General features: G+C 43.8%; 1 protein-coding gene across 5 annotated transcripts in view; it reads left to right on the forward strand.

The window, feature by feature from the left end:
- The window catches only part of LOC107566121 (apoptosis-resistant E3 ubiquitin protein ligase 1), a 79,185-nt gene extending 64,504 nt beyond the window's left edge, over positions 1-14,681 (forward strand). For all 5 annotated transcript variants that reach the window (XM_016251493.1, XM_016251495.1, XM_016251496.1 and 2 more), the window contains 5 exons: positions 278-407; positions 480-538; positions 8,762-8,851; positions 11,841-12,016; positions 13,360-14,681. In XM_016251493.1, the coding sequence (XP_016106979.1) occupies positions 278-407; positions 480-538; positions 8,762-8,851; positions 11,841-12,016; positions 13,360-13,462 (558 nt within the window). In that variant the 3' untranslated portion in view covers positions 13,463-14,681. The remainder of the gene's footprint in view (positions 1-277; positions 408-479; positions 539-8,761; positions 8,852-11,840; positions 12,017-13,359) is intronic.
- The last annotated feature ends 1,168 nt before the right edge of the window (positions 14,682-15,849 follow it).

Genomic DNA, 15,849 nt, shown 5'->3' on the forward strand with positions numbered 1-15,849 from the left:
CAGGTTTGGACACCCCTGTCTTAAAGCAGCACTATGTAACTTTTGGCATTCTAGCAGTTAATAAACAGAACTGCACACATCCCGCGGAAGAACATTCCAACTGAAGCTACTTCTCTTAAGTTTATGTCTATGGCGATTCACACAGGTACAGTGGGGCAAAAAAGTATTTAGTCAGCCACCAATTGTGCAAGTTCTCCCACGGTGCCGCTTTAAGGGTTATTTGAAGGTACAGGTGAATTTTTGTTGTACACTTTTACTAATAGTATTAATGTTACAGGTGGTGGAATTGATATCTGGCGGTGCTCAAATTGCAGTGACCAATGAGAACAAAATTCACTACTTAAACCTGTTGGCCCAGTACAGGCTAGCCAGTCAGGTGCGAGATGAAGTAGAGCACTTCCTAAAAGGTAAGAGCCCATGATCTTTAATTAAACATCTGTATGAAATCTTGAATGAACTAAATTACCTCTTCTGTTCAGGTTTGAATGAGCTGGTCCCTGAAAACCTTCTGGCTATATTTGATGAGAATGAATTGGAGGTGAGAAATCACTTTTAATCCTAGATCATAGGTCTTCAACCCTGCTCCTGGGGACCCACCATCCTGCAAAGTTTATTTCCAACCTGCTTCAGCACACCTGGCCTCTGACTTTTCAAGTGACCCTGAAGACCTTGATTAGCTAGTTCAGGTGTGTTTTATTAGGGTTGGAGCTGAAGTCTGCTGGACAGTGGGTCCCCAGGAGCAGGGTTGAAGACCTATGCCCTAGATATATGCTGCGTTCAAGTCCTCCTGGGAAGTTCGTACTTGCGAGTTGACAAGTCGTAATTACGATGTCAGGTGCGTTCAAGTCACTTTCGTCGGCACAAGATGGCGGTGTACCTTTTAATAAATTACAAGAAAATTCAGCACGGTTTGTTCACTCTGCTTATGGAAAATGAAGAGCAAAGAATTCGCATCAGGTGTGTTTTGCGTTTTTATTTTAATTTTTTATCATTTATGAAGCCACTTTAAGCTGTATCGTACAAAAACTTGTTATTAATTGTTATATTACAATCCTGTCATATATAATACCTAAGTAGTGTCAACAGCAGATGTTGCATCCATCGATTCCACCATGTTTCTCACTGACACGCCCCCAACTCGGAAACTCAGGGCTTAAAGAAAATTTCGAGTTTCCCACTCGTAATAATGACTGTGGTGTGCTTTCATGTGCACCAATACAGCAAATTACTAAAGAAGAATTGAAAATCATTCAATGATGTGTGTTTTAACAATGGTCCTTTTAAATAGTTAAGGATTTTTGGAAAAAAGACCACATAATAGTTTTCATAGCTTTATGTAAGCACAGTTACATTTACATACACTGGTGTTATAAATCCACATAATAACCATATCTATGGATTTCAAACCAGTTTGATGAGCTGTTACACAAACATCCCCTAGCTGATACTTCCTTGAGGGAACACAATTCTTTTAACTGGTATCATTCGGTTTCCAGTCTTAGGTTGTGGTCACAATAGCAGAATTAAATTTAGGAAAATTAACGTGATTTTGCAGGCAAACAAATGTACATTGTCAGCAGTGTTCCCAGACTTCCCACCTTAAGGCTGATTTATACTTCTGCGTCGGACCTACGCCGTAGGCTATGCGTCAGTTTTCATTTATACTTCTGCGTCGTTGTTCGCATCAACGTGCAGTACACATGCAAACCGCTAGTCTGCAGTGTCCACGGGCATGTTGCTGGTGTAACCCGCAGTACCACGGCAAAAGCCGAAGAAGAAGTGGCTCGTCGGAGAAGCATTATAGCCGTGACGGCGGCAAATAAATATAAAATCATTAAATCATTATTTAAAACTACAAAAAGGAGACAATAACGGAACAGGAGATGATGGCATTCTTTCAATCTGCACAAGGACTTGTACCACGGCAGATCAACATTGTTGCGGACAACTACTGATGTATAATGCTATGTAGTATAATAAATGATAAGACACTTGTTCTTTGCTTTGTTTTATTTTATATAAGAAGGTGTAACATTAAAATATTTTAAAGTACACATAAACACACACAAAACTCAATACTCATATGGAGGGAGGGGCTCTTGCAGACCAATCACAGCGCTTGCGGTCTGTGTAGAATTGATGCGCTGTTAGATTTTTGGAGAGGTGCACGTCAGGCTACGGCGTATGGGTGTGCGTCTATGCGTAGGCTACGGCGTAGGTCCGACGCAGAAGTATAAATCAGCCTTTAGCAGACCCTTTTAACGACTTTTTTCAAACAAAAAAAAAATTTGCATCAAAGCTTACAACTTCTTGGACAAACCTTGACCTAGGTTCTGAGACTCCAGCATTGGAACCATTCACAATATTAATTATTAAGCCTTGTTCTGACTGTCTGTCCAAATCTGATTATTGTGCATATCTGGTCATAATCTCATCATATTTAACAAATGACAATGGCAAAAAATCACATGAAATATGATTTTTATGAATCCGTTTCAATATACATTCATATGTTGTTTTAAATCCTATTCAGATCTCATTTCTGGATTTCCTTTTCAGTCTGATGCCAGCTCTGATAAAATTTCACATAGCTTTTCTGCCTTTTTTTCCTTTTTTCTCACACCGCGTAAAATGTAAACAAGTCAGATGTAGGAAACATGCTGAAAGTCAATGCTGAAACAAGGTTGTGTTGTTGCGAAGTATATCAGCCTGGTATCCACACATTTGAATTTTGAGACCACATGGGTTATTCCCCTTCTGCTGTTCTGTCCAGCTCTCCTCTTGTAGCAGCCCATTTCCCGGTATCTCTTCCATGCTCTTAAGACTGTGCTGGGAGACACACTATAGCTCGTTGCGACGGCACGTATGGAAGTGCCATCCTGGACTACCTGTGCAACCTGATTGGGTTGCAGGTACTGCCACATGCTACAAGTAGGGAGAAGGACCCTAACAAAACACAAAACTAGAAAAAAATCAGTCAGGAAGGATAAGGAGAGAGCAATTGTTTGTGTCTACCACCTGTAAAACCATTCCTAATTGGGTTGTTGTCTTGCTGTTGCTTCTCAAGTTTACCTGTTGTCACTTTCATTTGCACCAAAGCAGGTAAAAATTATTCACAATCACTTATGCTTCTTAACCAGGGTTGCGTGTCCCAAAAGCACCATTGAACTCTATTGGTAACGACAAAACTTGTGACCATAGTTGCTTTTGGGAAACACATCCCATACAGATTGTTGTCCCTGAAGTTCCCTCTCGAGAACGGTCTCTTGACATGGCGTTAACACCTTGCGGACTCCCTTCCTTCCTAACCTACCTGAAATCTTATTGGCGGCATAAGCTCAGAATCTTCCTCTTTCACGCATCCTACCGAAGACAGCTGTGGAGAAGACACAGGAAGACGGATTTCCCTCTCAGCATTCCAGCATGTCCAACGTTTGTACGCTGTGTTCGGGACCCATCGAGGCCCCGGACACTCAAGTGTTCTGCATCCTGTGCCTGGGTCACGCCCATGCGAATGCAGCACTCACCGAGTCAGGCTTGCCCGCACTGCGAGGAATTTTCAGTGCGGGTGCTTAGGGCCCGGAGGAACATCGCCCTCTGTGATTTCTGTCGGCAACGTCCCACCGCTGCCAGTGAGCCGCTAGTGGGACGACAGCCGCACGTGGGCAGCTGCGCAGAAAGGCGCGATTCACCCCCACCCCCTTTAAAACGGAAGAGACTCTTCTACCCACCCTTGGCGCTTTGGAGATGATCTTGTTCGGTGCGGCGGGGGATGACGACGATCTTGATGAGGCGATGTCCCTAACGGCATCCGAGAAGGACTGGACCCACACTCCAGAGGAGCGTTCTGAAGTGGAGGGACATGGATTCAAGGATGAGCTCGTCCGGATTCTCACCAGGGCCGTGAGCGATCTCGGTCTAGAGTGGGAATCCACCGATGAACCAGCTAAGAGCAAGCGGGATTCGTGGTTCCTTCACTCAGGCCGCCGAGCTGCCGCTCCGAGGAAGCGAGTCCCATTCCTCCCCGACTTGCACAATGAGGTTGCTAAGGCGTGGGCTGCGCCCCAATTGGCTCGCACTCAAGCTGGCGGGTCAGAGATTTTCACTAAAGTTGACGGGGCGGAAGCCCGAGGATATACGCGCATTCTGCCCGTTGAGGAATCCATCGCCGCGCATCTCTGCCCCTCTTCTGCCTCCCTGAAGGGGGGTGCTACGCTGCCATCGAGGCCCAGCCGTCTAACTGCACACGTCGCGGACAAAGTGTACGCCGCCTTGGGAGAAGCAATCTCGGCGCTTCACATGATGGCAGTGCTCCAAGTTTTTCAGGCACAGCTGCTGAAATCCCTGGAAGAGAATGGGGTGGATCCCGAGGCGTTTAAGGATCTATGCGCAGCGATGGATTTTGCACTTAGAGCCACAAAGAAGACGGCCCAGGCGATCGGACAGAGCATGGGCTACATGGTAATGCTCCACTGGCATCTGTGGCTGACACTAAGTTAAGATTTAACTAAGTTAAATTAAGAACGCAGACAGGAAGGCGCTGCTCAACGCTCCTGTATCTCCATCCGGCTTCTTTGGAGATACAGTGGAGGCTATCGCGGAGCGCTTCTCAGAGGCACAGAAACGCTCCAAGGCGATGAGTCACTTCCTGCCACGCCGGGCTGCAGCGCAGCCCCCAGCACGTAAAAGATCCTCATCTGCTTCCAACCGGCCCCCCTCTGCTTCCGCTTCATCGGCGCCGGAACCAGAGCCTTCTGTTCGCACCAAAACTCTGTGGCAGAGGACACCAAAGGGGCGTCACGGCTTCACGAAGGGCGGCCATCCCAGGGGAGCTCCTCCGTCGGAGCAGAAGCCTCGTTCCTAACGGGAGGGTACAGAGGAGGGGAGCGACGGGCCCGCCGCGAAGCATGCGAGATCATGTCGACAGTTCCGGCACACAACGAGCCGGTGCTGAGGCAAGAAATTCTCAATCTCCTCGCAAAACGCGCGATAGAAGTACAGCCGGTACTTTGTCGTTCCAAAGAAAGATGGTGGTCTCCGTTCAATCTTAGACCTGAGACCCATCAACTGTGCGTTATACAAGCGTGCTTTCAAAATGACAACGCTAAAGCTAATACTCGTGCAGATTCGACCCGGAGATTGGTTTATTTTGGTGGACCTGAAGGACGCATATTTTCATTTCCAGATCGCCCCTCATCACAGGCGAGATTTGCGTTCGAAGGCATAGCGTATCAGTTCACGGTGATGCCGTTCGGGCTAATGGTGGCGCCGCGTACATTTACGAAAATGTGTGAATGCGGTACTTTCCCCTCTGACAGCGAGCGGAATACGCATATTGAATTATTTGGATGATTGGCTGGTCTTGGCCCAATCGGAGGATGTGCTCAACAGCCACAAACACGCTGTGTTACTCCACTTGGAGAGTTTAGGTCTCTGTGTGAACAAACAAAAAAGTGTGTTATGCCCCAGCCAGTCAATCGTGTATCTGGGGGTGCAGTTGGACTCGATCTCGAAGAGAGCGCATCTGAGTCAGGAGCGCATATGAGATTTAATGTGTGTTGAATGCATTCAGGCTGGGCCGTCCCGTGGCACTGAAGGAACATCAGAGGCTCTTGGGACGGATGGCGGCGGCCGCGACGGTGTGTCACCTCGGTCTGCTCTATATGCGCCCCCTCCAGATATGGCTTGGAAGGGCTTGGAAAGCGGGCCGTGCACGCGTTGTGGTCACTCGCAGATGCTTGAACGTGCTGAAACCATGGCGGAACCCCGACCTGTACCAACGCGGCACCCAGATGGGTCTGGTCACAAGGCAGAAAGTGCTCACAATGGACGCGTCAACGACGGGCTGGGGAGCTCATTGTGACGGCATACCGGCCTCGGGCTACTGGACAGAGTCGAAGAGAGTGTGGCACATAAATCACCTCGAGCTGAGAGCGGTCATTTTGGCTCTTCTGAGTTTCCTCATGGAAGTCCGGGGGCATCACATGTTGATTCGCACGGACAACATGTCGGTGGGATCGTACATAAACCGCCAGGGCGGAGTACACTCGAGAGCTCTTTACAGACAGGCAGCACGCCTTTTGCTGTGGGCCGATCACCATCTACTCTCCATTCGAGCAGCGCATGTTCCGGGCTGCCTGAACAGCGGCGTGGATATGCTATTGAGGGACAGGATTCCTCACGGAGAATGGAGACTGAATTCCGGTACAGTGAGGCTGATCTGGGAACGGTTTGGGAAAGCGGAGGTAGACTTGTTTGCGACAGAGGAGAACATGCATTGCCCTCTGTTCTTCTCTCTGTCACGCTCTCCCCTAGGTGGGGACGCAATCTCGATGCAGTTGCTGAATGCCTGTCTGTATGCGTTCCCCCCGTTAAAGATTTTGTCACAAGTGCTGCACAAAATCAGAGAGGTGAAGGCGTCAGTGTTATTAGTTGCTCCGTACTGGCCGAACAGGACTTGGTTTCCCGATCTGCTGGAAATACTAACGGCTCCCCCGTGGCCGATCCCGCTGAGACAGGATCTCCTGTCTCAGGCGGACGGCTCGGTATGGCACCCCAACCCCGAAAGGTGGAAACTTCAGGTGTGGATGGGGTGCGGGAACCGGTAAACCCAGGCTTGTTGTCTCGGCGGGTGATGGACACGATTACGGCGGCATGAGCCCCTTCTATGAGATGCCTGTACGCCTGTAAATGGGCAGTGTTTGAGAGATGGTGTGAATCGAATGGTCGGGACCCGGAAAACTGCCCCGTATCTGACATTCTGAATTTTTGGCAACAACGAATGGACGAGTATGCCCTCCAGTATGCCCTCCACTCTTATGGTTTATGTTGTAGCTATCTCAGCCTTTCACGCTGCTATCGACGGGTGCTCAGTGGGAAACACACGATCTAGTGATCAGATTTTTGAGAGGTTCGAGAAGACTAAGACCCTCTCGCCCTCCTACAGTGCCATCCTGGGATCTGGCTCTGGTGCTGGGGGCGCTAGCCCTCCCGCCCTTCGAGCCACTTTAGACTGTCGGCTTGAGGGAACTCTCGCTTAAAACCGTGCTGCTGCTTGCCCTTGGTTCGGTCAAGCGCGTGGGGGATTTGCAAGTGCTCTCTGTGAAGGCGGACTGCATGCAGTTTGGACCAGGTGATTGTAACATCACGCTCAATCCAAGATTGGGCTACGTGCCTAAATCGCTCTCGACACCGTTCAGAATGCAAGTGGTGGCGCTTTCTGCTTTCACTTCAGAGTCGGAGACTTCATCGGATGCCGCCCCGAATCAGGTGTTGTGTCTGGTGTGAGTTTACAACGACCGCACGGCTCAGTTTCGTCAATCTGAGCAGTTGTTTGTATGCTTCGGAGGCAGCACCAAAAGACAGCCTGTCTCCAAACAACTGCTATCACATTGGGTGGTCGACGCTATTGGCTTGGCATATTCTAGCCGGGGAAGGGAATGTCCTACTGGTGTCAGAGCCCATTCGACAAGGGCGGTTGCCTCCTCGTTGGTGTGGACTAAGGGCATTTCTATCAAAGATATTTGTATGGCAGCTGGATGGTCTTCTCAGAATACCTTCGCCAGATTCTACAATTTGAATGTGTGGTCATTAGCCTCACCGGTCCTGTCGGTGAGTACGACCCATGGTTCTACCTGCAACCACTAGCCGTTTGACTGTGCTGGTGGTTTCGACTAGGTCGTGTAGGGGGATCGGGGGCAGGGCCATCGTCATATTCAGACGTTCTCTATGTGTGTATATTGTTGTTAGTATTGTGCCCGGTCTTGCCACTCACATGCTTCATTGCACTGTTATAATACATACTTGTATGCATGCATTTGATATGACTATAATGTCTTAGCCTTTGTAGGGCGACGGCACTGCATCTCTCTCTCAATAAGAGACCGGCCATCGGACATGGATTCTGACTAACCTGATTGGATCCCTAAGCGGGAATCTACATCCAATCCCCTCGAGGCATGTCGCAGGGTCGTATTTGATTGGTTGGGGATTCATTTTAATATCTTGCAAGAACTGTTCATGTTAGCTCCGCCGAGGCTGAACCTTTTTACTTCGCTGCTTCCACAGCGTTGTTCTATACAGTCCCCAAGGAGTTAACACCATGTCGAGAGACCTGAAACCTGTAACCTCGGTTCCCTGAGAGACGGGAACGAGACATGGCGTAGGCCTCCGTGTTCACTGCTCAGGTCTGCTGTGCTGTTGATTCAGTCAGAAGATTCTGAGCTTATGTCGCCAATACGGCGCATTATATAGCGGCGGGGGCCCCGCCCCTATTCGCCGTCTTGGCTGCCATTGGTCAGTGAGAGTTGCAACTTCACTGGTGTTGTGCAATAAGATTTCAGGTAGGTTAGGAAGGAAGGGAGTCCCCAAGGCGTTAACGCCATGTCTCATTCCCGTCTCTCAGGGAACCGAGGTTACAACAGTAACCAGAGACGTTTAACTGACTTGGTGTTATACTGTGATTAATTGATCCCTTAATTTTTTTAAGCAGTATAGTTGGGTCATTCCATGTCAACTCAACCAGAGGTCTCTATGGCTCCAGGACTAAATTGTTATATTGTACACATTTTCAGTGGTCAAAAACCAAATGTGGGTCACATTGCATACACATGATACTTTTTTTTTTCTTTTAATGAGGAATGTCTGAAGAACAAATAATGATGTGTGCGAACGTAGCCTTAGGGGATGTTTTTTTACAGACTCATCAAGTAAAGTCGATGTTTAAAAAGTTAAAGGTATGACTGTTTTGTCTTTTTCCCAGTTGTTGATGTGTGGTACAGGAGATATTAACGTGCAAGACTTTAAAGCTCATGCTGTAATTGTTGGAGGGTCATGGCACTTCAGAGAAAAGGTAAGTGACTTAATGTATTTCATTCTTTTTTTAAAGGTATGCACCTAACATAGGTTTATACAGAAAGCATGGCATTACCAAACACATCTTCATAAATGTTGTTGTAGAAGCCCAAGGTGACAGAAAACATTCAATGTAAGGTTCCCACGTGTTCTGAAAAACTTGGAAAATTGATGACAAATTTTTCCAGTCCTGGAAAACACATAGAAATTAGAAAAAACCTAATACATCCTGGAAAATCTTGTTGTTGTCCTAGAAAATTATTTCAAATAAGTAATTGTTTTCTCTCACACAAGAGAAAAGCAAATCATTTTTGTAGCAGAAAACTTTGCATTCTGGGATGCTTACTTTTGACAGTGTGAATATTGTTGTGTTTCCCAATGTTCTGTCCAGTGGTCGGATTTAAGAGAAGTATTTTGAATGACGCTGTTTAGTCTCGTGTTTGCAACAGCTAGCTAACGTTATTAACTACTTTAATGTTTGCAGTGAACTGGTAAGCAGCTGCCTTACTTAACGGTAATTCAGCAACTTGCTTACTAATAATATTGTCAAAAGTACTGATACTTCGGTACCAAGTCACACATTTTAAAAACGGAATGATCCTGGCCTTTCTGCAGCACAGGTAGTACCAAGTGCACACTCAATTCTGTGCTCACTGATAGGTGGCTGCTTTCAGATACTCCCATGCATATTTGTGTGACTGCTCTGTGAAGAGCGTCAAAAGTTTCTATTGCATTCTAATGCATGAACACAATGGCCAATTAGAGATGTTTAAGTTAGTTAGAATCCACTCACTTTTGACTTGACCTTTTTAAAGCAGTGTTTACAGTAGTCTGTATTTAGTAGATTGTGAAAGAGTGATTATCAGTTCCACACACACATTGATTCAAAAGAAGAAGAAAAAACTGCACTGGTATCGGATCAGTATCTGTATCAGCCAATGGTATCAGAATCCCAGTAGAGAATCGGTATCGGAAGCGGCACAGACATAAGGCTGTTGTTATGTTACATTATCTTACCCAAGCATATTGTTAGTTGGTAGTCAGCTGTAGTTTGTGTGGTGTGTTCAAAAGCAGCTTTTTGGTCCAGGCGCGAGACGACAACATCACTGTCGGTTTTCGTCGATTTGGTTCTGGTAGTTTATATAGACCGGTTTATATAGAGTCTAGTGTTAAAATGTTGGTTGCGCATCACCTCCAACCCAGCTGCCCTACTTCACTGCCGGAGTGAACAGACAGAATATCATCCTCAATCTTTCAAAAGATCTTCCACCCTTCAACCCTGACAGTGAGGGACTTCAATGCCACCCCCCTCCTCACTGCGTATCAGGCAGGGGTCATGAGGGAGATGGGAAGGCAAAAACAGGGAGGAACCGGGTACAGTGCACAGAGGACTATGAACATTGTATGGACCGTGTAAACAATAAAATTCATTGTGCTGAGGGGACAGCAATATATTTAAAATAACACACAATAGCACAAACATTCTTATCAGAGCTGCAATCCACTGCAGTTGTGCTGCCATTGAGCAGAAGCCCATTTACAGCAGCCTAACAAATTTCAGAATTTTCTCAATATAAATGACAGATGAGGGTTGTAATCCTAATGTTCAGAGATACTCAGAGAACTCATCATTGGTGAAAAGTGACAAAGATGCAAGGCCCTTTTCTGCCATTAAGGTTTACTTGGTTGAGAAATCCATTTTTATCATGTATCCTTTTATTAACAACTTGAGACAACTTTATTGCTTGCTCTTGTTCTACAAAAGCAATTAGTAAACTGCATGCATGGTCAGTTCATGTTGTATGCACTTTGCTCTGGATTTTTCAAGGGCAGCTGTGCCCTGTTTGTATGTGTGTGTACCTGTTTACACACAGACTCGTGGGGACTCGTGTTACGGTGGGGACATAAAATTGAGGTCCCCACGGGGAAACAAGCTAATAAATCACACAGAATGAAGTTTTTGGAAAGTCTAAAAATGCACAAAGTTTCCTGTAAGGGGTAGGTTTAGGTGTAGGGTTGGTGTAAGGCAATAGAAAATAGTTTGTACAGTAGAAAAATCATTACGATAGCAAACCAGACGTGTGTGTGTGTGTGTGTGTAGGTGTGTGTGTATGTGTAAGTGACTCGCATACCAAAATGTGAGATTGCTTTATATTAAGAGCTACAAACAAACGTATAAGCATATAGTTGACTTGGCTCATTTTCTTTATTGCTTAATGCATTGACTACATAGAACAAGCAGGTGTCAAACACATGGCACGCAATAAATTAGGAGCACAAATATTCAGAATAAAATATATTGTGAGCCTTTTCACGTTATGAGACAGTTTACCTAAATAAGCAGTTGGTACAAGAAACGACTGTACTGCCTGCAGAGCTGGCAGCAATCACATGAGCTTCCACTCAGAGGAGGAGATTGAAGCTTTCAATGTTGCTACAACAGCTTAAAAGAGAAAAATAAAGCAAATTAAAAGATGGGTGCATAAAGGATTTGGTGAAGAGCAGAGAAAGCATGTGATAAAGTTCTGCAAAAACAAAGCATGTAAACAATGTCGTAATTAACTACAGGCACTGTTTGGTTGTAGTTATTTATGCTAATGGGTGTATAACTAGTTATTGACTCCTGGGGGCAATCACTTTTTCACAGAGACATATATTTAATTTGTATATTTAAATTGACATAAATTTAATTAATGCATTGAACGTCTTGTTGTATTTTTGTTTGTGACTGGTCACTTTTATGCCTTGTAGGTTTTGCTTGAAGATATAATGATGACAATGTGAAAATATGGAAAATCAGCCAGAGGCAGACATTTTAACAACACTGTATTCACATTTACATGATATCCAATTGTACATATTTATGATTTTTGTATATAATGACTTGATATTGGAATGTGTTTGACTTTACAATAATATGCTGAGAGATCAGAGCAGGGGATGAAAGTGTGTTAAAGTGAGCTCATCCTGATTCTTCTGTTGTTTAGGTAATGAAATGGTTCTGGGCAGTGGTGTCATCCTTCACACAAGAAGAATTGGCACGTTTGTTGCAGTTCACCACTGGCTCCTCACAGCTCCCACCTGGCGGCTTCAACACGCTTTGCCCCTCCTTCCAGATCATAGCAGCTCCCACACACAGCACACTGCCCACTGCACACACCTGGTGAGCGCACACATCAAACATCCCTGCACTTCCACAGAAGGACCAAAATCCAATTCCCAAATTAAATGTGATAACTATAATTTTCTTAATTTAAATTTGTCATGGTTTTATAAATAATATTTATCATAATGTTTTTGCACTTGTTGCCATTTGATTAAAACAATAAAACATTATTTACTTAACAAGAAATATCATGATTTTTTTTTTACATAAAATGTTTAAAGGGGTCATATGATGTTGCTAAAAAGAACATTATTTGGTGTAAAGAAATGTGTTTATGCGGTTTAAGATTAAAAAAACATTATTTTCCAACATACTGTACATTATTGTTTCTCCTCTATGCCCCACCTTTCTGAAACGCGTCGATTTTTACAAAGCTCATCGGTCTGAAAAGCGAGGTGTGCTCTGATTGGCCAGCTATCCAGTGCGTTGTGATTGGCTGAATACCTCAAGCGTGTGACGGAAATGTTACGCCCCTACCATACTGTGATGCCCTATCCGACTGGAGCGACGTGACAAAAACATTAAAACCCATTATAAACGAGGCATTTGTTGCATCCAGTGGGGACATAATTACGGATTATAATAAATACAACTTAACCACTGATTTCTAGTCGTGTCCTCTTTTTGGAAGGAAACTAAACACACAGCGTCACACACAGCGGGCTAGATTGAGCGGAGCTGTGTGTGGGCTTGAGTGAACGGCGGCGGATTCGACGAAGGAGCGGCCGGCGGGCTTGCGGCAACCACATGTTACGACCCCGGGCTGGACTCCGCTTCGTCCACGGTGAAAGCCGATCCAACAATCCACAGCGTGATGTTGATGTATTTCCTCAGCGGATCAGCTCTATGCATGACGAAGCGGATATCGTCCACTTTTGGAAGGCCAAACAAAGTAGTTTCACTTTCACAATGAAACACACAGCGTCTTCACAACATGGCGGCAGCAACAATACTACAGCGAGAAAAAAAGTTACGCCTTCTTTCTTTGCATGTACGTTTGGGCGGCGTTATGAAAATCTTCCCACATCGTGACGTAGACATGTGGGGGCGTGTTAGAACGAGCCGTTTTAGGTAGGCGTGGTTGACTCTTAACTTTTATAAAGAATTTATCTTTGGATTTGAGACTTTAGTCTTTGCAACTTTACAGATCTTCTTTATGCACCAAGAGCTTGTAACACTCCAAAGAGAAAGGAAAAATTGAAATCGCATCATATGACCCCTTTAAATATTAATGTTTCTAGCAATGTAAATATAGTTTTGTCAGAAGTATCTATAGGAAAGTGTTATCTTTTTTATTAGGCTTGCATGTTTAATCCCTCCTCCTACATTGTTCTGTTCAGTTTTAACCAGCTGTGCCTCCCAACATATGACTCCTATGAGGAGCTCCACAAGCTGCTGAAGCTGGCCATCAGTGAGGGGAGTGAGGGCTTTGGGATGCTTTGAACATCAGTCCAGCTCAGGCAGAAACGGTTATCTCCAAACCTCCTTTTGTCATGAACATAGTCACCCCAGTGTACTTTACAGTGTACTGTAAAGAAGGACTTTGATCACAAGATGCCTCTGGATTCAGGATTCAGTAGTTATGTACATATGTATTTAAAGACTGTTCTACAAGATGAAAATGAGAAGAAAAGCAATTTTTCTCTTTCTGATAGTTGCCTCTCTTTCTATATGTGAGTGCAGAAAATTAAATGGCCTACATAAATATTGCATTTGACATAAAGAGAATGTTTTTTTATGGAACTTAGTAGACTAAGGGATGTTGGGAATGACTGCATACCCTCTACACTTGGGCCTTAACTGATCAGGGAAGGTTGTGTATATAACTGTGCTATTTTATTATATGCTTTATTTATAGTGTGTGTACATTTTCCCTGTAATGTTCACTTGATATTTATGAAAAAGGGACATTATAATGTTACTGTCTTTTTTTTCCTCTTTCATCTTTTGGGATTTCATGAATTATAAAATTGCTTTTCTCAGAGATGTTCATAGTGTTTCAGTTTCAACTGTTTTGGGAACAGGCATTCCAGAAACTGTTAAATGTTTGTTTCAGGTTTCAGATAGCTGACTTGCAGATTTATCAGATATGCTCTTTGCTCCCTTCCTGAGCTACTTACTTTTCATTTTGATAAATAATTATTACTGAGCATTCGTAGAAAACTAGTAATTATCAAATTTAGGTTAGGATGTCCATTTAAAAAAAAAAAGTAGCTAGTTCTAAAATATTATTACAAAGATCCTACCACAAAACTATACTCTTATTCTGAAATCTCTGAGTAACATCTATGCATCATACCAAACTAGTCCCCAAACAACAAATAACACTGGCTTTTGCTTGATTTGTACATAACTGATGCTGTTTAAATTATTTTGTTGTTTTAATGCCACTACAAAATTAAAGTCTGTGAGGCAAAAAAATCAATGCATAATGGCTGACTGTTGAAGAATAATAGTGAACTGTTTTCCACTGTATAGAGCCTGTAGCAATATTCTAGGAGGTCACATGCAAATCTGGAGTGTCCTTTTATGACCACCACAAACCATTTGCAGGGACACAAAATGCTAAAACGTGACTACCTTGATGTTACACTGTGCTCTTCTCTCTTTCTCTCTTTCTCTCTCTCTCTCTCTCTCTCTATATATATATATACACACACACACACACACACACACACACACACTCACATATACCCTTCAGATGAAGATATTCTCTTTGGTTTCCTCATTTCTGTGCAGATGGCAACAGTTTATATTTTATTTAAGCAACACAATAAAAAAGCATTAAGTTATTTATTTATGAATTGTAAATGTCATTAAAAAATGTGGAGTGGTAATCTAAAACATAATGTTATGGATTAGCTTCACTACAAGGTAAAATTCCAAATTTAGTCCAGCATTAAGAAAGGCATTATATCAGTAGCCAGAAACAAGGCTCTGGGTGTACAAAGGAGGAAAATGAACTGAAGTACAATAAAGAGACATACTGTATACCAGGGTTCCTCAAATCTTGCCCTGGAGGGCCAATGCGCTACAGAATTTAGCTCCAACCCTGATCAAACACCTGTGATTTTCTAATGATCCTGAAGACATTGATTAGCATGCTCAGGTGCGTTTGATTAGGGTCAAAGCTAAACTCTGCAGGAAAGTGGATCTCGTGGGCCAGATTTGAGGAACCCTGCTGTATACCATTAACAATCATTGCATTTTTGTCTTGTATAGTTCTATATTCAGCCTGGTGTCTCTTTATGACTAAACTACACAATTTAACGTCTCTTTATGTATGTATGTATGTACAGTTGTGCTCAAAATTATTCATACCCTTTGTAAATATGAACAAAGAAGGCTGTGAAAATTAATCTGTATCATCAATCCTTTAGATATTTTATTTTTTTAAATTTACTAAAATCTAACCTTTCGTTGGAGAATAAGAATTTAAAATAGGAGAGAAATCTCATTATGAAATAAATGTTTTTCTCTAATACACATTGGTCACAATTAATCATACCCTTTTATCCAATACGTTTTGCAACCTCCTTTTGCCAAGAGAACAGCTCTGAGTCTTCACCTATAATGCCTGAAGAGTTTACTTTAGAGAACAACTGACAGGAGATCAGAGACCATTCCTTCATACAGAATCTCTCCAGACCCTTCAGATTTCCAGCTGCATGTTGATGCTTCTCCTCTTCAGTTCACCACACTCATTTTCTATCGGGTTCAGCTCAGGGAAGTTGTTTGCTGCTAAAAAGCTAATTTTTTTAGTTTCATCTGACCATTGAACACAGTCCCGTTTAAAGTTCCAGTCATGTCTAGCAAATAAATATGCTTGA

This window comes from Sinocyclocheilus grahami, unplaced genomic scaffold, assembly GCF_001515645.1.
Source record: "Sinocyclocheilus grahami isolate Dianchi unplaced genomic scaffold, SAMN03320097.WGS_v1.1 scaffold1048.1, whole genome shotgun sequence".
NCBI classification, from domain to species: domain Eukaryota; kingdom Metazoa; phylum Chordata; class Actinopteri; order Cypriniformes; family Cyprinidae; genus Sinocyclocheilus; species Sinocyclocheilus grahami.